This window comes from Numida meleagris, chromosome 1 (genome assembly GCF_002078875.1).
Source record: "Numida meleagris isolate 19003 breed g44 Domestic line chromosome 1, NumMel1.0, whole genome shotgun sequence".
Lineage (NCBI taxonomy): Eukaryota > Metazoa > Chordata > Aves > Galliformes > Numididae > Numida > Numida meleagris.
Genome location: NC_034409.1, coordinates 105,624,403 through 105,649,722, shown reverse-complemented (window position 1 = coordinate 105,649,722; position 25,320 = coordinate 105,624,403). Strand labels below are relative to the sequence as shown.

The following is a 25,320-nucleotide window of genomic DNA, read 5'->3' as shown; positions in this document are numbered from 1 at the left end:
CTGTGAAACCCAAGGCATTGTTTTCCTATTCTTTCTGACTGCTCTGCTGTTCCTCTTCTTTGTGAAAAGAGGAGGACTCCAAGAAATTCATAAGTCTCAGTAAGACCAGGAAAAATGTTGCAGAGGGTTCTACATGAAAGTTTAAAAGTGAAAGTAGAGAGCAGTGATACACAATGTTCAAGTTAAGGTAACGATAAGGAATTTACCATTTTTGGCAGTATAAGATATTCAGAATTCAGAATGCAAGAGATGATGACATCAGCTTAAAATCATGACATTTCAGGGAATAATGTATGTTACATTTTTCACTTTCATATCTGTTTTTTAACTTCAATATTCACATTTTTAAAAAGTTTTTCTTCTCAAACCATCAGGCTACTATTTTATTTTATTTTATTGTTTTTATTTCATTTCATTTCATTTTACTTAATTCTGAATTGAAAACTAACAGTTTTACAAGCTGACTCCAAAATTTAGGTTCAAATGAACCTAAGGTTTCGTAAGATCGTGAAATTTGGCAACTACTGCTGTTTAAAAGGAAGCTTGATGAATACTCAGAGTTAACTCTTAAAATCTTAGTTAGATAAGATAAACCAAATGGGATTGGGATGATGCTGAAAAGGAACTTCTAAGTTTGATAACGGCACTAAAAATGAATGCTCAGCAGAAGCCCAAACAGTGCACTTTCATCCAAAGTAATTTACAAATGACTGCATAAGCAACTGCAACAATAATAATGAGTGGAGATCAGTGCTCATAAAAACACAATAGAAGGCAGGAAAAGAAAATCTGCCAAGGATGTACTTTCAGTCCTGAAGTATCCTATGGAAGATAAACTGTCAAATTTCTTGGAACTATCAGTTGGTTTAGCATATAGAGGACGCTAGGAGGAAAGAAAAATAAAGTCACCACCACCTCTGCACTGTGAAAATGCTGTCCTTTCCAGGAAAGTTGTGTCAAGATGAAGACGAGCACTTCCCTACCTGTTACAGAGTGTCTTATGCCTAGCAAATGGCAGAGCGAGTCACCTGGCTGTCCTAGGGAAGCGATGCCTCTGTGGAAATACACAAGAAGGAGTCCTCAGTTCGTACATGTGAATGCATTCTCTTTATTATATGTAGTTTAGCAAAAGGCTTAGCATAACACTTCAAAGATTCACAGAAGACTATTTGCAATCTCAGTTGGCTCAGAAAAAACTGCACTGTGATTCCCTGTCCTGTCACTAAAATACCCAAGCAGAGCTGGCATGAAAAATGTGTTCAGTCAAACAGTGTGATTTCCTAAGTTATATCTTCTGTGTTTGCTGTAGCATGGATGTTTAATATCTATCCATTCTATTTGAGTCTTTACGCAATGTGTTGGCTAAATACCGAATGCTAATTCTACCTTCTTTTGAATGATGGAAGAATTTTAGTGCAGAAGCTTGCAAGAGAAATGTCCAGGTCTCTGATCTTCAACATCGAATTTTTTCTCCTTTCTCTTTTAGTTTTCCTTTTTAATTCACTTTATAAGCATTCTACAGCCTGTGGTTTTGCTAATCAAATGTCAAAAGGTATCTCTTAGCTAAAATGAATAATGTTTTAAAGTTAGATTTATACATTGCTCCAAAAAACCCACCCTGCTAAGAGATGAATGTTTCATCTCTACATGAAATCATAGAATCATTTATCTTGGAAAAGAACTCTAAGGTCATCAATCTGTTTTCTCTGCTTTATGTAACCCTCAATTGCTCTCAAGTTCTAAACACATTTCCAAGGGACAGAGTTGGTTTCACACTGTCTCCTACATCTTCACACAATTATCCTACACTCCTTTCCACCAGAAACAGTTTGTCTCACTGTATATTTAGGTCTTGATGAAATGCTTTTAAGAATGGTTTATATACGAAAAATCTTTCCATCAGAATTAAGAAAACATAGAAGAAAAACAAACAAACAAAACCCACATAGTCCAGTACTGTTCTATGTGCATGATCAGCAGTCTGATAATTACTCTGTGCTGCTGGCTAAGTACAGGATGTATTGTCTGTGTTAATTCCCATGTTGTAAGGCCAGTGGGAACAGAGAGTTATTGAGCAGGGATGAATCAGAGCAAGTTCTGTACACACGTGATCTGGTGGCTAATGATAAGAGCAGAACACTAGAGAGGAGTCTTTTTCTGTTATATCCATACATCTTTGAAAATTTCTGTGTGACCTGAAAAAAACAGGTTCCCATCCTGTGATTTTCAGAGTTTTTCTATTTCCCATTGAACTGGTATCAGGCTACTAACTCTTATTTACACATAGTTCCATTAATATCAATAGGATGCTCATGTAAGAGATCAGCGTGGAATGCAAAATTTTGAACTATTGAGTTTTGAAATGACTAACATTGTTTGCTTTACAAGAATTGATGATCTCACTACCGCCTAGTAAGTACTGTGAGAGCTAGGAAAATATCCTCAAGGACTGTACTAGAAATACACAATCAGGAGCTCTGAACCTTGAAATCTTCATAATATAAGAACTGGATTTGTAAATTATTGATTTTAAAGATAATTTTTCTGTGTAAAAAAATGTAATACTTAGTGTACTCAATGTAGGAACACCATTTGCAGAGAAGAGTGTAATACAAAATGTTGTAGGAATGTAAAATGATTCTAGCAAACATTTTCTCCATAGTTGTGACTGAAATCCAAAGCTTCAGAGGGTAATAAACAACTTTAAAACATGCCTTGTCAGTGATGAAATACTCAACATGAGGAAGCAAAAATCTTGCTGAAGCCTTGGATCTGTTTTCCATATTCTTACAAAAGAGATGGTCTATAAAGTTCTGTTTTAGATTTCAGCCTTGCTGAAAGAATCTCATAAGAAAAGAGTTCAGAAAACTTAGTCAGAGGAACCACTGTTCTCTTACTAAAATCAAGTATCTATTTTTATAATCTCCGATGAAGCAAAATTAGTTCACAACGAGCAGTTTAAAGTCCATGTTAAAAATCCTCAGCAATCACTTTGTATTTGGCTAGCTGAAGAATTACAGTCTGAAGAAATCTGTGCTTTGGACATCTGCATAGATCAAACATGGATATGTGAGGCTGGGCATCTAAGTGTACATGAGCATCATAATTAGTAACCTGGCTTGCAAATGTTCTGAGCACCTACAACTACAAAAGCCTAATTAACTGGATGTGTTCCAGGTGAACTGAGTGATGTATGAAAAAAAAAACTGTAAGACTTTCCTTGGTCAAAGTCCAGTCTTCAGGCTCTCAGAGGGAAAATAAGGCATAAAAAGCCCACCTTCTTGCTCTCATATTAAGTGCTTTTATTGACTAGCTGTTGCCTTTGGCTAACCTCAGCTGTTGGCAGGTCCTGACATTATCAAAAGCCAAGCCTCAATGTTGCAAAAGGAAAGGAAGATTCTCTGCATGATGGGTGAGAGCTGTCCTCTCTTTAGTGGGATGTGCTGCATTAGGGAATTTGCTTCATGATGAGCATGCAGGGATATTTCCTCTCACCCTGAATGGGAAGCTATAGATGAGAGGGACTGGGGCTGAGAGGAGAGTGCAAGGGGCACCGTGAATACCACACACTGCATTTGCTCCAGCATGTTCTCCACTTAATGAGGTCCAGACATGGTCCTAGGCAGCTCAGGGGCATCTAAAACAGGAGGGGTCCCTCCAGGTACCCGTTGCCACCTTGATGTTTACAAAGATAGGGAGACAAAGCAGCTGCAGAAGGAGCCAGGATAGGGATGAGTCATGTCTATGGTTTTAGCTGGATTTGATCCAATTTGTGCTTAAGCGCTCTTTGCTCTGCCTTCCCTCTTCCTTAGTCTTTTCACTACCACTCATTTTTTTTTAATTTTTTTTTTTGCCAGCGTTGGAAAACATCTTTTCATTTCTTTATTATCTGCTGTGTATTACATTCAGATTGAGAAATAACCTTTGGCACAACTGTGACTGTCACATTGGTCTCACTATGCACTTAACTTGTGTTTTGTATCTGAGTCCTTCCCGTTAGTTGCAAATATTTTCCCTTTCTGTGTTGCATCTAGTCCTGCATAACTGCACAATAGTAAATACTATTGAGGCATTTGAAATATCTTTTTTGCTCCAGTACCATGGAAGTTTAAAAGTCCACAGTAGGAAGTCAGCACACTGTGGTATAAGTCTTGCTCTATATCTTATTCTTTGTGGAGTACATTTATTATAGAATCATAGAAATTGGAGGGGACCTCAAAGATCATCTAGTCCCCTGCCATGGGCAAAGCTGCCCCCCACCAGCTCAGGCTGCCCAGGGCCCCATCCAACCTGGCCTTGAGCGCCTCCAGGGATGGGGCACCACAGCTTCTCTGGGCAGCCTGTGCCAGCACCTCACTGCCCTCTCAGTGAAAAACTTCCTTCTGACATCTCGTCTAAATCTCTCCTCCTTGTCCTATCTGTGATAAGGTCTTGCTGAGACATGGTAATGTTATGGACTGTAGGTGATTGGAAGCCCTATGTTTCTGCATCTTTTATTGAAAGAAGAAAGAAAGGAACCACATTTTTTTTTTCCCCCTGAAAAAGCAGTGTGTCTCTACCCAAAGATTTGAGAACTAGTCAGATTCATGATTTGGAAAAATGTGATCCAGTTCTTCTACAGTTCTTCTTCCAGTTCTTCTTCTGCTGATTCTACGATATTTTCTTTCTAGCATAATTTTCATGAACAACAAGACTAAAATAATTCCTTCCTTACTTTTTTTTCCGTCTTTCTGCTGACAAACCATATATTGAACCAGGATTTTAAAATGTCACAGTGACATTTATCATTGACTTTTATCATGTGTGTGTCGATGAGTGATAGGTATTGTACCTGTGGGAGTTTAATGTAGGGGTTTTCTTGGTTTACTGAATACCAGGAACTTTGAAGATTTCTCAGGTCAGCCAGGAACTAAATCAACATGATCTTCTGGTTTTCTCTTCTTGTAGACCGACATGTATTGTTTTGCTTTATTTAGTCCGTGCTTTCTTTTTTATTAGATTGCAGGGAAGCATAAATGGTGTCTGTTTACATTCCTTACTGATTCAGCTTGAAAGTATGACCAAGTATGGCTTGAGTAGTCTATAAAAGGAGATGGTAGTTTCTGGCTCTCAGACGTATAAAGGTGTTCCTGGAAGCTCAAAACCCAGAGTGCAAATCAGTTAGCCTTCTGGATGATTTTGAAACCTCAAATCCTTTGAAATAGTTGGCAACCTGCCTATTGCATATTTACAGTTACACAACTCTTCCCCTCTGAGACTTTTAAAAGTTCCTCCTTCCTTTTTTCTTCAAGTCACTTGGCAGCATCAGAACAGCTTTTCTCTCTCCCTCCTCTCTCCAGCCCTTCCCCTTCCAGCTCTCACTCTCCTTTGTTATGGTACATTGTTATTTGGAAATGAGTTGTTTTGAGTTCACACTTTGTTTTCCTGGTGTTTTTCTGGGAAGCTGGACATGGCACAAAAGATACGGGAGCAGCTTGTAGGAAATGGGTTTGTTTGGGGAAACAATAAAAGAGTGACAGCCTGCATACCTCTCTTGTATGTATATTTGAAGGTGTAACATAGAGTATATGGAGATATTTTTGGGGTCATTCTTCAGTACAGTCCAAACAAAAAAGTAAATTCAGAACTTTTCCTTTGGCATAGCCTAAGCTTTCCTCCAAACAGCTTCATTTTTTACAATAATGCTTACTAGACACCTTGTTTTATTAGTGAGGTATAAAGGAAAGCATCTTGATGTTTTCTCTTGCTGTAGTGAATGCATAGTTCAGTGTTCTGGACTTGAGACTATCTTCGCTTGAGTTGACTTTCTTAGTTCACTTCTCATCAGTGGCAGCAGATGGTCTTTTTGGTCCTTCTGGAGCTAATGCTGGTGTCATAGAAAACTACAGTGAATATAAGAACTGGATGGAATGGTTTTAGTATGAGCAATAGTGTTGGTAATTGCTAACTTAGAAAAAATTCTGTTACAGGAAAAAAGTGCAGTATTTTTCTTGTTGCCAAATCAGATATTGCTACATACATTTTCCTTTTCTTCTTCACGTGTACAATTAAAAATGTCCCATAACCTGTTTCTTCTGCATTCCTAATTCGGCAGAACACATTGTCACGGAGACATGAGTGAAGTTAGAGATTTCCCATATGGGATAGTTCTCCTTAAAAAAAAAAAAAGAGAGAGAAAGAATGAAAAAAAGGATTTTTTTAAAAAAAGATTGTTTAAATGTTCTATTTTTGTGTTGGTGATTTTCTTTATAATCACATTACCTAATAATAACTGTAATTACTTCAATAAACCATACCAATCTCTCTGAGAGAACTCAGTGCTTAAGCTAAAATGACAGTATCCTACTTTATATTGGTTCAGCAGAGCAGGTTGAATTTGCTTAAATCTAAGCACATGCTTAACTTTGTCATTATTTTACTAAGCACTTTCATGTGTTAGTCTTTGCAAATGTAGAGATGTCTTAATGCTGTGACATTCAACTCCATATTAATTTCATTAGTTATGTTTTGTGGCAAATGACTAAAATAGCATGCACTGAATTATGAACGAAGATATTCATTATAAACAATTATAGGAAAGTATGTTAGGCTATACACTATAAAGGTTATCGTGACAGGAAGCCATAATTTACATACTCAGTGGGCATACTTGAAAAGTTCATTCTGAATTTAGAAAGATTACCCATCTGGGCAATTCTCCATATACTAGTAAAATGGGGAATAACATGAGAGACATAAAATACTACGTAGGTATATATTCACTGTATACATGGAAGATCCAGAATAAAAGGTGGCTGTGGAGAAGGAAGGGAAGCTAATGTAAGCAAAAGACTTATCTATTACAGTGTTGTGCAGAAGCGGAGAGAACTTTTGATGTAGTGACTTCTTAAAAAGCAATAGCAATTTGCATTTTCATTTCATTTATGTAATGGAGAAAAGTCAGTCAAAAATTTCATATCCAAATGTATCAAATACATTTGGAAGTAAATGAAAGCATTCTTATAAATAAAGATGGCTTAAGCAGTATTTCTTTGCAGAAGCTACCAAGCGGGGAAATTACTTCAGTGCGTGCTGAGTGTGAGAAGCGTTCTCTAAAGAAGAAGGTCAGAATTTCAAATGTGTATGAAAGGGAGCACAGGGGAGCATCTGAAGCCTTCACAGAGTGATGCAGCAGGCGAGAGGGCCCTCAGCTGCAGGGGTCCTTGAACTGTAGGAATGGGCTGCATGGGTGCTTGTGAACAGTCCCTCCTTCCTTTCTCCGGGCTGATCACTGTGTCTGGCTGCTGGTCTGAGGGCCCTGGCCAGATTTAACTGGTTGTATGCCCAGTGGACACCCTTTTGTTTTCTCCCAGCTTTTTTTTGAGATAGTTTACGTTATACTGGGAGTTAACTGCAATCTTTCTAACCATAAAGTGAGTGACCTGCTTACCACGCATGCAGGCACACACATATGCATGTGGATAATCACAATACAAAAGTGGACTATGGGAAAGGGATGGGTCACCCAGAAGTTCAGCTCATGGCCCTCATCCAAGTGTTATTTCCCCAATGTCACTAGGCATTCATAAAAAAACAAAGGTTTGTCGGAAAGGAAGCTAATTCGGATGCCCTTTTCAGTTTTATCCCTACTGTTTAATTCATTCATACATTCCTTAGTTGTAAAGGTTTCTTCATTCCTTCCTATACATTTCTCATCGCTTTTCTGATGAGTTTGTCTATGTCTGTGTCTATAATACTCCTTCAAGAAAACTATTTTAAAGCCTGAATTATTTTCTTATCTAAAATTTGTTCATAGACTGAGGATGAGATTGTCTAATAATTGTGCACAGATGCTCTTGTTTGTATATAAAATGAGCATATGTAATTATATATACAAATATATCAAGCCACCACAGTTAACAAATATTAAACTTAGTATAAATGCAATATATAATCTTGTAGTCTTGGCTAAGCAGTAAGTAGGAAAAAGAGCTGCAAATATTACTGTCTTATTATAACACTGGAGAGATCTTTTGAATAAAGCAGGAAAAAAAAGTGTGGTATTTTTATTCTAACAGTTTTCTGAATAAAGTTGCCAAAAACCTGAGTACCAGGGCAGTTACTGCATTCAAGCAAAGCCTTTAGTTCTAGACACATGACTGACTCTGATAGACACACAGTAATTCTTAAAGATATAACATTCATACTGTGGGGGCTACCTGTGATGCCAAAGATGCAAAGAGGAAACACGGAAAGGATAGGATAGCTTGTCTGGAATGGGATCACTGTCTTGTTTTAGGCAGATGTTTTGGCCCAAGACTCTTCTCCTTTATGATTCTGGTCTATTAGCAAAAGGTCATAGCAGGTGTTGCATGCAACTTCAGTTCACTTCCCACTGGGCTGTGGGCCACTTTACAAATCTGCCACCTGTTTTGCCAAACAACTTGTTGCTTTAAAGATTGATGAGAAAACAAAACAAAACAAAACACACACAAAAAAACAGATGTTTATAGTTACTCTTTTGTTTGTTTTAACAAAGTAGAGGGTTGCCTGCTTCTTGAGATCAAGAAAGTCTACCGGAAAACCAGAATAGAGGCAACAGGCTAACCCTGTACTGAGGAAGACATGAAAAGGAGATTTATATGTAAGTTTTCACAGATTTATAGCCACTTTGGAGCCCTAGAAGCTAACAAACAAGCTTGAAGGAGGAAAAAACTTAAAGTTTTCAGAGTTCATAATTGACAATATTATCAAGATGAAAAGGGAGAAAAGTCTATTGTATTAACTGAAAAAAATAGTCATTCAAACTTTGGTGTTAAAGCCCTTTGCAAAGATGGAAGTGCTAAAATAAGCATACAAAGCTTCAATTTCTTAAACATGTGAATACAATATACAATCTGCAGGATACAATTGTATTTTTAGCACTGATGAATTAAGGTTCACATAATCATTGAGGAATACATACCTACGTTGCTCAGAAGATAATGCCTCCATGGAAACTATAGCAGATACAAAGGACACAGTAACACTGTTTGATACAGCAAATTCTCAGCTGCAAACCAAATAGTTACCACCATTTGTTATGCATTTTGGCCAGCAATGAACAAGAACCTGCATGCTGCGCTCATAAAAATCTGCACCAGTGGAGGTGATCCATTGTTTCACAGCTGCTATGATGGTATTGCGACGAAGATGTTGCCCACGCGGTCCATCTTTCTTGGCCCAAACAGATGGAAACCAGAAAGTGCCAAATACAGACTACATGGTGGGTGTGGTAGGACAGTCCAGACAAGGCTGGCCATGTGCTCCACTGTCTTCAAACTGGTATGGGGCCTGGCATTATTGTGTTGCAAGAAAAAGACTGTCTTCTTTTCAAACGTAACTCGGGAAGTTTGAGCATTCAGCTTAGTCAGTGTCACAATGTAGTGGTCAGAACTGACGGTTTGTCCAGGTTCCAGGAAATCCAGAAAGATCACCCCTTTCCGATCCCAACTGCACATCACATTACCTGCTGAGGGCTGCATCTTGAACTTTTTCTTTGAAGGGGACTTTTCATGTCACCACTCCATGGACTGTTGTTTTGATTCCATCTCATAGTGGTGACACCACATTTTTTTACCGGTAATGATGTGATCCGGGAAGCTATCACTTTCAGCCTGGTATTGGTTCAATACATCCTGACATACTTGCATACAGTGTTCTTTCTACTCCTGTGTGAGTATTCATGGGACTCACCTGGCACAAACTTTGTGGTATTCCAACATTGCCATCATCGTCTCCAGTGTACTGAAGCTGACCTTCAGCTCCATACACAGTTCTCTGGTCATAATCTGCTGATTCATGCAAATGAGCTGATTGAGACACTCTTTGTTTTATGGTGTCACAGCTGTGCATGGCCATCCGGAATATGGCTCATCTTTCACATCGCTATCGCCACTGCTGAAATGCACCACCCACTGCCCCACTGTGCACACATCCACTGTTTGATCTCCATAAACATTCAGTAACCATGCTGGTGCCTAGGCTGGACATAGGCCACTGAAATAAGAAAGGAATGAGCACTTTCTTTTTTATCTGAAATATTTCAGATCTGATGTGTGAACCCATTTGGGCAGGGAGTAACATTTGGATTCTGACCACTGTTCAGCAGTTGCTTTTTGCATAGAGAATGTGTTTGTCCTTGTGGCAACAGAGCACAAAGCCATAGATCTCAAACAGCCAATGAGATCTCACAACATTAACGTGAGACTAAATCATTTGCAATCTGCAACACCAGGTTCCTGAACACCAAAGCTACCAATGTAGCACCACCATCTTTCAAGTTCTGCAACATCACTCTGCAGAGGGAAAAAAAGAACTGCTATACTTGCTGTATGGTTTGCTTTGTTCCCTAAGCTTTTTGGTACCATCTTGTGAATTTTGAGGTCAGCTTTCACTTAGAGGCTTGGTGCTGTTCTTCACTGTGAGCGCTGGTATTGCATGGTCAGAGCTGCCTCAAGGCTGACCCTCCTGAGGCATTGATTTGAAGGCACTTGGGTGTTGTATGTGCTCTAAACTTGATGCAGGATGGAGACTTGCGTTACTGCATTTGAACAAGCCCTCTGCTCTGCTTTGATGATATAGTACCCAGGGCATGTGACTTGTATGAAATAGGTTCCTATTTCCATTTATTTACCCTTGTTTTGTGGTTAAACTATATATTTGCTCTTTACTCTCAGATTAAAATGGAAGGTGAAAAAATTGATTGTGAAATGGCAGCTCTTTAAATGAGATGCTTATGGATAATTCCTAATCTCTGGAGGTTAATGATTCATCAACTCTACTTGGTATGATAATTTTTCCATGAGGGGTACAGGGATGTTCCAAAAATGGCGCTGAACTTCACATGAGGGAGATCTGTCTTCTAAAGCAAGATACCCTTTTATCATTTTTACCAAAGTTTCCCATCTGCTGTAGTGGAGCAGTAATTGTTCCTTGTTCTATGAAACGCTTGGAGACCTGGATGTGAATGGTTTGTGCTACAAATATTGCCCTGTGACGAAAGCTGGTGACAAAAATAGAGTTTGCTGATGTTTAGGAATGACAATCTGCATATTTAAAAACATGAGAAAGCACTACACTCTGTATTTGAATTTATAACTTCCCAAAAATTTGTTCGTTAAGGCAGAAAACATTAAACTTTCAGGCTTAGCCTTGATGGCTTTGTCCACTTTGTTAGTTCTAGTGAAGCCAGGAGAATGATTTACACAAAGAGGACTGCACAATTGCTCCTTACACATCTGTGATTGTTTCCCAGAAATAAATCTAGCCTGAAAGTTCATAACACCATTTTGATGGATGCTTGATTATTCCTTTTTTTTTCAAGTGGGAATGCAGCAGTGGCTCTCCTTAGCTTCCAAACATCCTTTGTATTTGTCTCAATGAGAGGTGAAAATACCAGATAGTGGCAGCACCCAGCCTGTGTTTGGATTACCCCAGACTATCCAAGTGCTCGTTGCAAATAAGTGGAGGATGTTAACTGAGCTGCAATAAGATTCTGATGGGAGGAGGTGAGGACAACATCTGTCTTTCTTATCTTGTACTTGCCAAGGCTTTTTGTTGTTCCTGAACTCTCTCATGAATATAATATGTGGATTTTTGTCTGATCTAATGAATCCAAGACTTAGAGATTTAGAAGGAATACAAATTCCAGATGTGTGCTGCAATTCCTGACTCAGGTGACTGCATTTTAAGTAGTAACCTTTTCCAGTATATTCCACACACCATATTAAATATCTCTCAAAGCCACTTCTTTTGCAAACACTCAGAATAGAGCTGTAAGAGCATCACGATTAATAAGCTATGGCAAGACTAAAACATCAATCATTTGTCTTTTGTTTCACTGATTATTGCTTGATGCAATGAATCAGAGGCTCAAAGGCTTGACCTTGAAGCAGGGCTGCAAATTTGTTCTACGAGCCCTTTAGCAGTTCAGCCACAGCTTGCTTTATCATGCAGTGATGCCTGTTTCTGACATGAGCAGAGTGAAGTTTCAGGCTGGAAGACTGCCCACTGCTCTGCGAGGTTCTGGTGTCCAGCCTTCCATGTGATGTCTGTTTCAACGTGGAAATGACATTCCTGGCCTGTTTGAAATTAGGCTTTCATTCCAGATAAACAGCCTCCCAGAGCATCAGGAGATGTAGTTTGTGGTAGAACAGAAGAATAGCAAGCAAGATTAGTGAATACCTGAGCAAGTTGGTGAAATTTGGAGTGATTATGCCAAGATGCATACTGTGTGCTGTCTTGCACACTTTCACTTGTTCTCTTTTTCGGTTACAATTGTGTTACAATTCATTTTAATAACAAATATTATCAAGTATACAAGGGATACAGAGTGTAACCAGGCATGGAAGCACTTAATATCATTAATTACATGATCTTAATCAAAACAGTCTTCCTTTGGAAAATACAGGTCCTCTCCAAATGCTCCAAATGTAAATGTTTAGCAGGAACTTGACGGGAATTTTCTGGGAAAGTGATGAAGCTAATAATTTCAATAATGCTGAAGCATCTTCATCTGATAAATATTTTGATAAAACTTCCCATGCCAATCATTTTTTTCAGTTGTACAATTAGTGTATGAGCAGTATCTGTAACAAGAGCATTGTATTTGCAATTCTATATTAGAGTGTTTTAACATCTGCAAAGCACACATCTCTGCCTTAGAATCCATTCTTCTAATAAATGTTTTGGTAAAAGTTTTCATATAACAGCTTTTTGTCTAATTTAAAGTGAAGTTCCAGTATCAGTCAGAATTCCTCACTGAAGGGAGAATTTCTTTTTCTGACCAACTGTGTGTTTCGGACAAGCACATGGAAACAGCCTGTGTCTGAGAGGGCTGCGGCTGTGTTTACACATGCATTATCATGAAATCAGATTAGAGAAAGTAGAAGTTGCTTATATTAATGAAGAGAAATATTACAAAATCACTGTCCAAAAAAAAAAAAAACCAAAAAAAAAAACCACCCAAAACCCAAACTATATACATGCACAGACATACAGCAGATCGAATTAAAAGTTCTTGATTGCAGTGTTAATGCAAGTCTCTCACAATCAGGGATAATAGTTCCATTTTGGAGTGCAGGAAAGATGGCTGCACAAGGAGGAAATGCCTTTTACTCTCTGTAGCATCTCTCAGTGGACAAAGTGGTTGATGCTATATTTGTGACTCGTTGAGCATTCTCCTCTTCCTGTGCAGTTCTTGCCCAAGGTCCTGCTGCTTTGTGGCCAGTATCCTAAAACATACTGGTGTGCTATTGTCTGGTATGATTTCAGCAATGCTGGGCAGTAAATTCTTGACTTCCAATGTCCTTGAAACATTTTTTTTGAGCAGCAAGTCAGCTGTTAGATTTTTGCATAGGCATTGAGCGTAAAAAAGATCTACTAACATTCTTATAATACTAATAGGGATCTAGTGAATATTCTTAGATATTCATACATATACACACACATACAGTGGCTGTCCTATATGGAGATATAATTGCCATACAAATGAATGCAAATGTTCATGTCTAAAATGAAAGATTAGTCAATAGCGTGCAGATACACAAATGTTTTTCATGCACAAGTAGGCATGTTTCCTAGTGAGAACTAACTTGAGAAAAAACATTGCCATGTTAGAATGGCCTTCAAATTCTTTTTAAAATCCTGCAGTATTTTTTCCACTGTAACTCTTATCGTGAGCAGATTATAGTAAACCTCATTATCTCATTTGCACACCTCATTATCTCCTTTAACCATTCCTTGATTTTGATCAAACTCTAGGAAAAAAAAGTCTTTGTCCTTAGCTCCTGGCTTTGAGTACAAAAGACAGTCAGCTTGGATATACTTCTCATGATGGGAACTACTTCAATCACATTTCCTGTAACTTCATGTTTTTAAGCCAAGTAATCTTGTATTTGATTAAGTAAACACCTTTGTCCTAATGACTTCATTCCTACTTTAAAGGCGCTGCTCTACCTATTGTTTCACAGATTTGTCATTCTGTTATTTTTTTAAAAACTTATCAGTGAACTATACGTCAAAACTAAATAAAGACATTTTGTTCTTTTATCATTTGTACAGAAAGTCTGGCCGAGAAGGTTTTGTATAATACAAGGGATAAAAAATAAAAAAGTGTTAATGAAGGAACAGATTTTCATGTTTTACTGGTGTTGACAGGAGAAGAAGTATGTGGAGAAAGAAAGAAAGATGGAGAAAGAAAATCTGTGTCCAGTATTGACCTCAGATAACATTAGAAGTGGTTCTACTTCACAGGTTTTCATGGAAGTCCTCCCCACCTAGTTGCAGACTGTCTGCAAGCAGTCTGTGAGGATTTCTTCATATCACATTACCCCAGACACCGGTTATTAGAAATGAATGACAAGACTACATTTCTGGGATGTCATGAGAATAAGTTATTGGAGAAATCTAGGATGATAACCCATCCAGTACTGAAATTATTCTCATAAAGGTGCAGAACTTGGCAAGATTTAAAAGAGCTTTATCATGAATCTGTTTTGTAACTGTTTTACTTTATCCCACTTACTGCTTGATGTTGCCAAACTGTTCCAGTAACAATATTAATTATGGATGAGGAAAAAAAAGATTAACATACAAATGTTTAATGAAGAGCATTTACTAGAAATAAATCTGCATCTATATTTACAACTCCTTCACCAAACATAGTATTTTTGTCTTCATCTATATTTAGGTATGTCCAGATCATGCAGCTATTCTTCATGATGATAAATGCTGACAATTTGATATTATATTTGATCCAGGCATTAGCATTTAGGATTACAGCAGAACGCACATTTCTAGGTCCCTGTATTTAAGAAAGAAATATCAATTCTTCCTTTTATCATCTATTTGTTACACTAGTTTGCTGTTAGAGTCTTCATTTTACAGCTTATGTAGGGTTAAGACTTGAAGGTTTTAATTAGTAAAGAGAAATCAAGGATGGACCAGATGAAATGATGCACATCAGGAACTGCTGAAGGATATTTTATGTCTGTTTTTTGGAATACAAAATTATATCAGTTGTCATAGATTCTTATATAGTTGAGAAGTGTTTCACGTGATGGTATTTCTATGCTTTACCACAGAGTGTGTTTCACATGAGGTTATATCAGGTTTTATTAACCTCTAATTTTCAGCATCACTGTGTCTTGCAAGATCAATGGATTCATAAATTCCTGGGCCAGATATCCTCACTTTTTAAGATCACTAGGAGGTAAAAAGTCAGCAGTTACCAGCCTTCAACACACAGCTCCAATTCATGTGTTTCTGAAAACTTCTCCCTATGCATAGGGGTGTGCAAGGACCACATGTATCATCCCATAGCTCTTGCTCATAGATGTACATCAATGGGCCTAATGGCATTTGCAAGAGAGGTCAGTAGGTATGATCATCTGCATCCTGGCTGACAGGAGGAGCAGCAGAACAGATGCTAAACACAGTTACTGTTTCCCCCAGTGAAATCTCTATCTCCATGTGCAAGAAGAGAGAAAAGATAGTTAAGGAGGCAGTAAGGCTAATTCTAATTTAGACCATACTCTCTAGTTATGCAGACACCTCAACATTATGCAAAAGCCTAGTTGACCAAGGCAGCTTCTGTAATGTGCACAAGGGAAGGATGTTACCTATCCTAGTGTCCTTCAAGACTGCCAACAAAGATTAGCGAGAACTTGGAGTAAAACATCAGAAATTCTCACTATCGTAGTAATGAGACTTCCACACAGGAACAAACCCAATGGCATCCAAAGCTGGCAGAAACCTAATTATTTCTGCAGGGCCTTTACAGAGCAGTCATCATACCCTAACTGATAGCTAACAAGATGGATTACAGAGAAGTACTGTTAAATCAGAACACAATGCTACCTAGCGAATTGAAATTCACTTTGTCTGTGTATAACAAGATATTTTTCCTGAAGTGTTAAGGCTGAGTCCTTCTCCTGGCTTCATTTATGTTCATCTTGTTTTTCCCATAGTTTTTTAGATATTCACATAATCCTTATTAATTGAGTTCATACTTCTGGTGTTCACTGTCCTCCTCAGAAAGTTCAACTATTGGTACTTTCCTTTCTTGTACAATATAATATGTATCCACAGTACAGGCAATATTTACTGTCACCAGTAATATCAATAAATAGCAACCCCATATGTTTTAGTTTACACTTGTGACTATCCTAAATATTCCTAAATTAACTTACATTAGCTGGATTCAGGTCAAATAGGAACAGTTGCACCAGAGGAGATTCGGGCTGGATGTTAGGAAATACTGCTTTTCTGAAAGAGTGGTCAGGCGCTGGAATGGGCTGCCCAGGGAGGTGGTGGAATCACCATCCCTGAAGGTGTTGAAGAAACATTTAGACATTGCGTTGAGAGACATGGTTTAGTGGGGTTATTGGTGGTAGTTGGATGGTTGGACTGGATGATCTTGTAGGTCTTTTCTGACCTTGCTAATTCTATGATTCCATGATTCTAAGAATAAAATTGCTTCACTTTAGTTGTGTGGCAATGGTAAGAAATATATCCATTATATAGTGCTTGATGCCTACTATTTGAAAATGTCTTTTAGTGGGTAGTAAACAGAGTGAAATAATATCCTGTATTTGCAATCTTGTCCCTGCTTTCTCCTGTATAATTCACACCCAGCTGTGTCTTGGCATCCCATCCAGGTAGGAATTGACCCCAGTCCCATAGGAAGGAAGAGGAGCTCCCCATGAGTCAGCAAAGCTCAGATTCTGGCCATCTCTTGCTGGTGTCAGCTGGCACCCATGGCAGAGCTGGCCTTCCACATCCATACCTGAAATGTGAGGGGCCTGAGCTGTTTTCCCTGCCCACTCCTCTCACCCACCTCCCTGTCACTATTCCCAAGCATTTGGATGAGTATGTGTGTGCCTCTCCTCTGCTGTTAGCACAAGGTGTCAGGTATGAGGGGTGTTGTCCTTCCTTGATGTGTGTCTGGCACAGTAAGTCCTCACATCTGCCAGTAGCAGGAGCACACCTAAAAAGTAACACACATTTAACCAAGCAAACAATTGTTGGTCTTCTCATGAGGTAGACAAGCATTTTTTTTTTCTTGATATATAGTGTAATATCTGCTCTGAAATGCTGACATACTGACTTCTCTTGTTTGCAGGAAGCATTATCAGTAGTGAGTGAAGACCAGTCCTTGTTTGAGTGTGCCTACGGATCGCCCCACCTTGCAAAGACAGAGATGACAGCCTCCTCCTCCAGTGAATATGGGCAGACATCAAAGATGAGCCCACGTGTTCCCCAGCAGGACTGGTTATCACAGCCTCCGGCGAGAGTCACCATCAAGATGGAGTGTAATCCAAATCAGGTTAATGGGTCAAGGTAATAACCGTACTGCTACCACTGCTGATGTACTCTTTTATTATAGAATCATAGGATGGTTTGGGTTGAAAGAGATCTTTAAGATCATCTAGTTCCAATCCTCCTGCTATAGGCAAGGACACCTCCCTCCAGACCTTCCAAATATGATGCATAACGGCTTGGGAACTTCAGCTGCCAGTTCCCTCAGAACCCATGGATGAATCTCGTCAAGTCCAATGGACTTGTGCACCTTCAGGTTCTTTAGATGGTCTTGAGCCTGATCTTCATTTACAGGAGGCAGATCTTCCTTCTCCAGGTTCTTACCTTTCCTTTCTGCAGCTTGGGTGGTGTGGCTAGAGCCCTTGCTGGTGAAGACTAAGGCGGAGAAGTCATTGAGAACCTCAGCTTTCTCCGTATCTCTCTTGACCAGGTCTCCAGTTTACTTCTGGAGAGGGCCCACAGCTTCCCTGGCCTTCCTTTTATCACTGATACACCTGTAGAATTTCTTCTTGTTCCCCTTTATGTCCCCGGCTAGATTTAATTCTATGTGGGTTTTAGCTTTCCTAACCTGATTCCTGGCTGCTCAAACAACTTCTTTGTAGTCCTCCCAGGTAACCCATTCCTGCTTCCACTCCCTATAGACTTTCTTTTTGTGCTTAAGTAAGTCCAGGAGCTCCTTGTTGATCCATGGAGGCCTCCTGGCATTCTTACCTACCTCTTCTTTCTTGGGATGCACAGCTTCTGGGCTTGGAGGAGGTGGTCCTTGAATACTGACCAGCTCTCTTGGGCCCCTCTTCCCACCAGGGCTTTATCCCACATCATCCTGCCAAGCAGTTCCCTGAAGAGGTTGAAGTCTGCTCTCCTCAAGTCCAGAGTAGCAAGCTGGCTGTGCAGCCTCTTTGATGCCCTGTTATGATGGGCACAGTTAACTTGTTGGAATTTATGAATCTAGCACCATTTAGGTGCCATGAAAAATCTCACCTTGCCACCAGCTGCTGTTCCAGAAACCTACAGGTCTCTCTTACACTGTGTATCACACCTGCCACCCCCATTCAGATGTTACTGAGGGTCTCAGAAGGTGCTACAGGCATTCTTCTTGTGAGCTTGTGCAGTACCTTTCTGTGTTCCCTCTGACTGTGGATAATGGAGGATGTGAACTTGCACTGCACCATAGGTGAAAGAGCATATATAAAAGTTAGGAAAATGTGCCTGTGATGTGATTTTGGGCAGCTACTTTGATCCATCCATGGAGTATGTGATCTAAAACTCATCTGAAGTTGTCAAAATACAGTGATTTGGTCTGTTACTCTTGCTTTAAATATAACCAGATAGAGAAACATAGAAAGCAAATTCTTGTAATGGCAGAGGGAATTAACTGTTGATCGTTACTCTTATATTTACTGCAAATACAGTGCTGAAAAGTGTAATAATAGAGTTGGATTTTAGAAGAGCTTGCAATGAAGAAGTACCATTTCAGTTCAACACGCAATAGCCACAGCATGTGAATGTGTTCTCATCCATTTTGTAAATGTAATAATCATGGAGAATTGCGCGGATTAAGTTGAAAAAGTAATGCAGTAGCTTTTGTGTATATTGACTGGTGGCTCTCCCAAATATAGGAGTGAGCACTCTGTGTTTTCCCTTTTGAAAAAGCACAGTGATGCTTTTTTTTTTTCAAGGAAACTATCCAAGAAAGTACTTTCCTGTGTAAAATGCCTGCCTGTCAAAACAGTTTTCCTTTGGTGTTGTTGAAGGGCAGAGGTCCAGAATACTCAACAATTGCTGGTGATGTACCAGTGAAGATCATGCTTCACATCACTCTGTCACAAACGCCCACCTACTAATCTCATCTCCCAGCACCAGCTGTTTAGAAGAACCTCAGCCATAGGCACTGTGGTTACTGTTCACATTTGCTGTGCTAATGTCATGAGCACCACGAAGCAGGACAAAGCAGTTTAATAGCTTATTACACTTACACTTTTTACTAATAAGGATGGAAATCGAGCTGAAGTCAAATCAGACTTTCCAGTGAATAGAGAAAGACTTGAGATACAGAGAAATAAATGGTGAACTGAAGTCACAAAGGTTTAGGGAAGTCTTCTTGTGAGCCTACGTATTATGAATCACTCTTAGTGAATTTTTTTTGTTGTGTTTTTTGTTTGTTTGTTGATGTGTGTGTGTTAATCAAATGCACAGGTAAGATGACAAATTGTATATTAATTCAAAATTAGTTTCATCTGCTTCCTAAAACTACTACTAAATATTTTTTCTGAATTTTATGTAAGGCAACTGTTCACAGTTTTTCTCAGTGTAAAGTTCATAAAGTCCATTTAAAAAAAAAGATACAATGTTGTGTTCCTCTCTCCAAAATAAAATTATATGTATACATAAATGTATATTTATTTATTTATATTCTGGCTACCTACCTTATCATTAGGACTTAGACTTTAATGTAAATCATCTGAGCAGTGCATATAGACTATGTTCCTCATTTTTGTCTAAATAGCATCATTCAAAGGTGCTTACTATGGCCATCATTAGAAAGTGTGCAGCTCAGTGGTGACCATTGTTTCCCAACATGAAGCAGCATGACAGTTAACATGAGGGTTGCTCTGCATAAGAGGACATGCAGGCTGGTACTCTTAACTGCAAGATGTTCTTGATCAGAAGAGTTGTTTTATAAAGGGCATGTTCTGGTTGACTATAGAAATTTTTTTTTACAAGAACCGTAGTGGCACAGGTTGCCCAGAGAGTTGGTGGATGCCCCATCCCTGGAGACACTCCAGGTCAGGTTGGATGGGGATCTGAGCAACCTGAAGGAGCTGTAGGTGCCCTGTTCACTGCAGGGGGGTTGGACTAGATGGCCTTTAAAGGTTCCTTCCAACTCAAATGATTCTATGATTCTATGATATAATAGAAATAAATGTAATTATTTCTTTATTGACTATAATAACTCACAGCATCTAAATCAGGATTTCATGTATTAGCCTTGGATTTAGCAGCCTCCCTTACTGACCGAGCACTGCAGAGTTGATAACTGGAGAAAACCAGGAAATCTCATACTTCACTGCAATTTCCAAGACATTTTGTTGAAAAAAAAGAAAAGTCATTTAGAGACTACCAGGGATAAGAATAGATAAATGGAAGAAAAGAAAATCATGCATATACTGAATGCTTATACTTAACATGCAAATAAAAATATTTATTACATGATTTCTTCCGAAATCTATTATTTTGTAAGGCCTAACACATGCCTGAAAATAAAATAAAATATATTATATAATAATATATTATATAATAATATTATAGTTTTAAAGGATAATTAACCTTACCAAGCAAAAAATAAAAGTATGTTGTGACATTTCTCGTATACACATATATATACTCAAAAACTCATATGTATCTGTGTATATTATGGGTAGAGTTATAATGCTTTAGGAATTGTAATGCTTCTTAGTATGCAATATTCCTGCCAGTTGTAATAAGAAGTGTGGATCATTCAAGCCTTGCATACAATGAATTTACTTACTGGTAACATATTATTCCTAAACAAGTATATAAAATATTATGGTCTCATATTGATTAGGACTGCCAATACTTCAGACACTGCAGTTCAGTGCAATATATGTATCAATTATAAATCTGAAAACCATTTGTTCCTTCCGCAAGTACCTTCTAGCTTTTGCCACTTGTATGTTGGTGTTTCATTGCTTTCCTGGCAGATTATCTGCTGTTTGTCAGCACGTTATCTGCCTTCCCCACCTTGCTCATTTCTTTCCTTAAATTAAATTCTTATGCCCCAAGAGTGCTATCTCTAGGATATCTGAAGGTCCTCCATAATTGTCTTCCTATGTATGAGCTTGAGTCTGAATAATGCCATGCACAGAGGATGCAAAACAGGGTGCCAGACCCCACAGAGTAGCAACCAGAGAATGGCTCATTTCATCATTTTTTGCCACCCCCCTCTTGCTTCCCTCTGTGTTAGGCTGCTTCCTGGCCATATATTCTGCTGTCTGGAACAGGATATAAAGTTTTAGGAGTGTACTGGACCACTTACACATCAACAATTTAGTACCCACTCAAGGCAGAAATGTACTCACTCTGCTCAGACTCTCCCCAGATGTACTTAGGCTGTAATTGCCCAACATTAAATCTCAAATCATAATGGCCTCAGAACTGGCACTCCTGTGAATACTGAAGAAAATAACTTTAGAATGAAATTAAAGGGTTATTTCCAGTGTGCTGCAGAGGGATTAACTGCACAAATTTGCTGCACAGCACCAGAAAATATAGCCTAAAAGCCTACCTTAAATTAAATAAAGCAAGAAAAGTTGAAATTAAAGCTGTCATTTACCTTGCTGTTGTTGCATTTATAATGTAGATTGTCACACATAGTATCAAATTCAGTTTCTTCAAATCCATTATGTTGGTTCAGACCTTATATTTCCTCCAGGTACATAAATCTAATGAGACCTTTTGTGCCACCATATAATCAGTCCTTCACCTGAATGTAATAATATTGTTTCCAGCTGTTTAGTAGTGCTGTTGAGTTAGACCAAAAGATTCATCCTGCTATAGTGAGGCACTGTAATATAAATCTGGAGATTGCCTACATCACAGTGTTACTTTACTGTTAATCATTCTTTATATATTTTATCAAATTAAGAATAACCAGTTTCATTACGATGAATGAATGCAACTCACTTTGTGCATTTAGGGTGAAATTCACTTATCTGGAAATCTCTCACAAGGCCTTGGGTACAACATTTAAGTCTGTGAATTACTCAGTGGGTTCTGATAAACCTTACCCATATATTCCTACCATCCCATGGGTGGGAATACATGAATGTAGCTTGGAAGTTGTACATTTACTGGTAGGTAATCTTTCTTTTTTGAGGGAGTCTGGAGTGGAACGCAGGGTCCTATTGAGACCTCAGATAAATTTTACTTGCCACGAGCAGTGTGATGATTTCATTCCAAAAGCATTTTAAATGTTAGCTACAGTGAAAGCATAGCAAAAGTTCTCCAACATCAGCTTGGCTGATGCAGAAGTTTTAAGAAATGCCAAAAATAATTAGTTGTCATTAAGATTTAATCATGTGCAAAATGTTGTTTTAAGTGCTACCAATTGTTGCTTGAAAACCATTCGAAAATGAAATTATCACTCAATATATCTTTTGTACTGGCTCTTTTGGGAAATACCATTTTTCTTTGCATGTTAGTGTTCTATATTTTCATCAAACAGCCTCTGAACTAGTTGGATTGAGTGCGTGCGACACACAGAAGGAATTTCAGAGTCCAGAGTGGCCTCTTGTTTTTTCTTCCCCTCTTGCCCCCACTTGATGTAAGCCCTCCTAAATGGTTGCTATTTCATGCTGTACAAAAAAGTGAATTGGAATGAGTAGCACTTGAGGTACCTTGCATAGTCTAGTTATGTGCCAGCTTACTTGCCCAATCACAAAGGATGTGCATTCATCCATATGGAGTTCTGCATTGCCAGCACAACAGAACCATCCCGTTCCCAGAAAGCAGGCTGGCGTCCTTTAAGCTAGGTAAGGCACATTTGCATTATGCTCCAGTCTGTGGGATGATACTGATGGCTCTAATTTGAGCATTTGCACACCCTCTGTGCAACTAGCACATCAAGAAACAGGATTGATCTGCAATAATTACTTTAACATCACTTGTTTTTCAAGGGCATGGCTTTTTCCATCACTGGAGCACAACCCTGCCGCAGAGGCTCAGTGCCATCCCATCCACATCTGGTCGCATAACACCAGCATACATTTTTGGTAAACCTCAGCTCAGACTAAACAAGCAGGGTCCAAAACCCATAGCAGTCAATGGGATTTTCTCCTCAGGCTCAACAAGGATTGAGTCAGCCTCTGTGTCAGTCCGCAGCAAAGCTGGGAGATCTTTGCTGTGCTTTTCTAATGCACTTATTGGAGCTGCCTATATAAAGAAACATTTATCTTGTATAAAAGGACATGGTGTTAGTTATCTCAGACTGACAATCTTTTTTTCCCACTGACTGGGTGGTTGGTGGCTGCCTACCAGACGGGAAAAACTACAAATTCATGATCTTCTTCATGCAGGGCTTTATGTGTGGCTACTCTAAGAAGTACCTCTTCACTCTGAAAATCCACCAGCTTAACATTAGTGTGCCTATGCGTGTGTGCATGGTTTGGCTCTGTTCCTGAGGCAAACATGTTGCCAAGGAGAAAAATAACCCCCCTCTCCAGTTCACCACTATCATAGCTACCTGTTAGCCCTGCAAGCTCAGAACCCCTTTTGGGGGGGTTCTGAGCTGGCAAGGGCAAGGCAAGAGTTTTAAGAACCTTTCCAGCCTGGGGTAATGTTAATACTTAATTAGCATGGCTATATTTTGGATTGACCACTGATGCTTAAATTGTGTGCTCAAACTTAGGAGTTCAAGAGGGAGATGGGGAAAGCCAAAATTTCCGAAGTGCTAAGCAACCAAAAGCTCTCATATGGGCAGTGAAATATAAAATTAGCCTTCAAACATTGACATAGGACCTCACAAGAGTTATAGTCACCATCATTATTTATGACTGTTCCTATCATTACTGTTTTATTTCCAGTACAGTATTTACTGTGTTTAGAGCATTTAGAGGCAGTGGTTGTGGTGCTCCCCCATGCTGGCACAGTACAGGCTCTGACAGTAAATAGGTTGTCTCTGAACCAGTGTGTTTGGAAATAACTCTCCTCTCTCTCTTCATTAATAGGTGTTTGGTTTTGATCAGGGTAGGATCAGTGAGTGTGCTCAGAATTTGGAGCTTGGGAACAGCATTTTCAAGACAAAAGAGAATGCGAGCAGGAAAAAGAAAAGTGGCTAATCTTCTTTGACTATACATTTCACACCCATCAGCCTCACAGTCCAATAACACTGATCATGAAAATCAGCAGACATTCCACAGACACGGGGGATTATGTTTTCCTTACAAGATGTCACTTCTGCTTATGTTTGGCATTCTCTACTTTGCTAACTTTCTATATGATCCCTGCCCACAAAAGAAGGCACATGCGGCTTGGGAAGGGCCCTGTCTCCCAGTATTTCATATTTTATGAAACCACAAATACAAGTTCTTGAAATGAAATACAATTTGAGAAATGTAATCCATTACCATTATAATAGAATTTCTATAAAAATAATAAAAGAAAAACAAGAGAAAATAGGTCCTGAAAGTTATAGGCCAACTGGGAAGTCATTGTGGCTTTGGCCGAGCTATCACCATATCAGAATTCAATGTTCTCCCAGGCAGCAATCTAATTGTAAATTATGTATGTAAAGAACATCATTTCTTAGCTTTGGCTTTTAGTGACCCCATTCCCTTCTTTCCCTTTCTTCACTCCAACCTCACACATAAGAAATATTGAAGTGTTTGCACTAATGGAGGAATGACAACGTGCAGTCAAACTTAAACCAGCTGTTTCCCCACACTGTGAACACTAAGAGCCAGGCTGGTAATATTTATAGCTTGACTGGCCTCTAGTGAGCCAGACGCTGACTGCCTTAATTTGCCATGATGGCCTTAAGGCTTGAAGCAGCTGTGGACTGCAAGATAGCTGGGAAAGTTACGCAAAAACAAAAACAGAAAAAAAAAAGCATTAAAAAAGATTGCTTCAATTAGCAGAAGTTATTGTTAGATTGAAAATGAACTGCTGCTGCATACACAATAAACAAACATGTTTTGTTTTGCTTACAGAAAGCCAACAAAGTGCACATGCTGGTATGTGGTGTTTGCTTTCTCCTTTTGTTGAAGGAAGGAACCAGGCACTCTACGTGATACCCCGTAGGGACCCGTGTGCCATGCAGCCCTGAGCACTACGAGGTCTGGGGCATGCCCCCAGCAGTACTGACCCTCTTTTGGGTGCTGTAGTGGGTGTTAGTGTGGGACTGCCCTAAGTACAGGCTCTCCACAGCCCTGGTTTGTTGTGGCTGTCAAAACTCTGTTTGGT

At 39.0% G+C, this 25,320-nt stretch overlaps 1 protein-coding gene across 5 annotated transcripts in view; it reads left to right on the top strand.

The window, feature by feature from the left end:
• Positions 1-25,320, top strand: part of ERG (ERG, ETS transcription factor) — a 109,075-nt gene that overhangs the window by 58,133 nt on the left and 25,622 nt on the right. For 4 of the 5 annotated variants that reach the window (XM_021405619.1, XM_021405609.1, XM_021405614.1 and 1 more), the window contains exon 2: positions 17,144-17,361. In XM_021405619.1, coding sequence (XP_021261294.1) covers positions 17,144-17,361 — 218 coding nt within the window. Of the gene's footprint in view, positions 1-11,386; positions 11,529-17,143; positions 17,362-25,320 lie in introns of those variants that run through there. The other variant, XM_021405623.1, reaches the window with a different exon arrangement.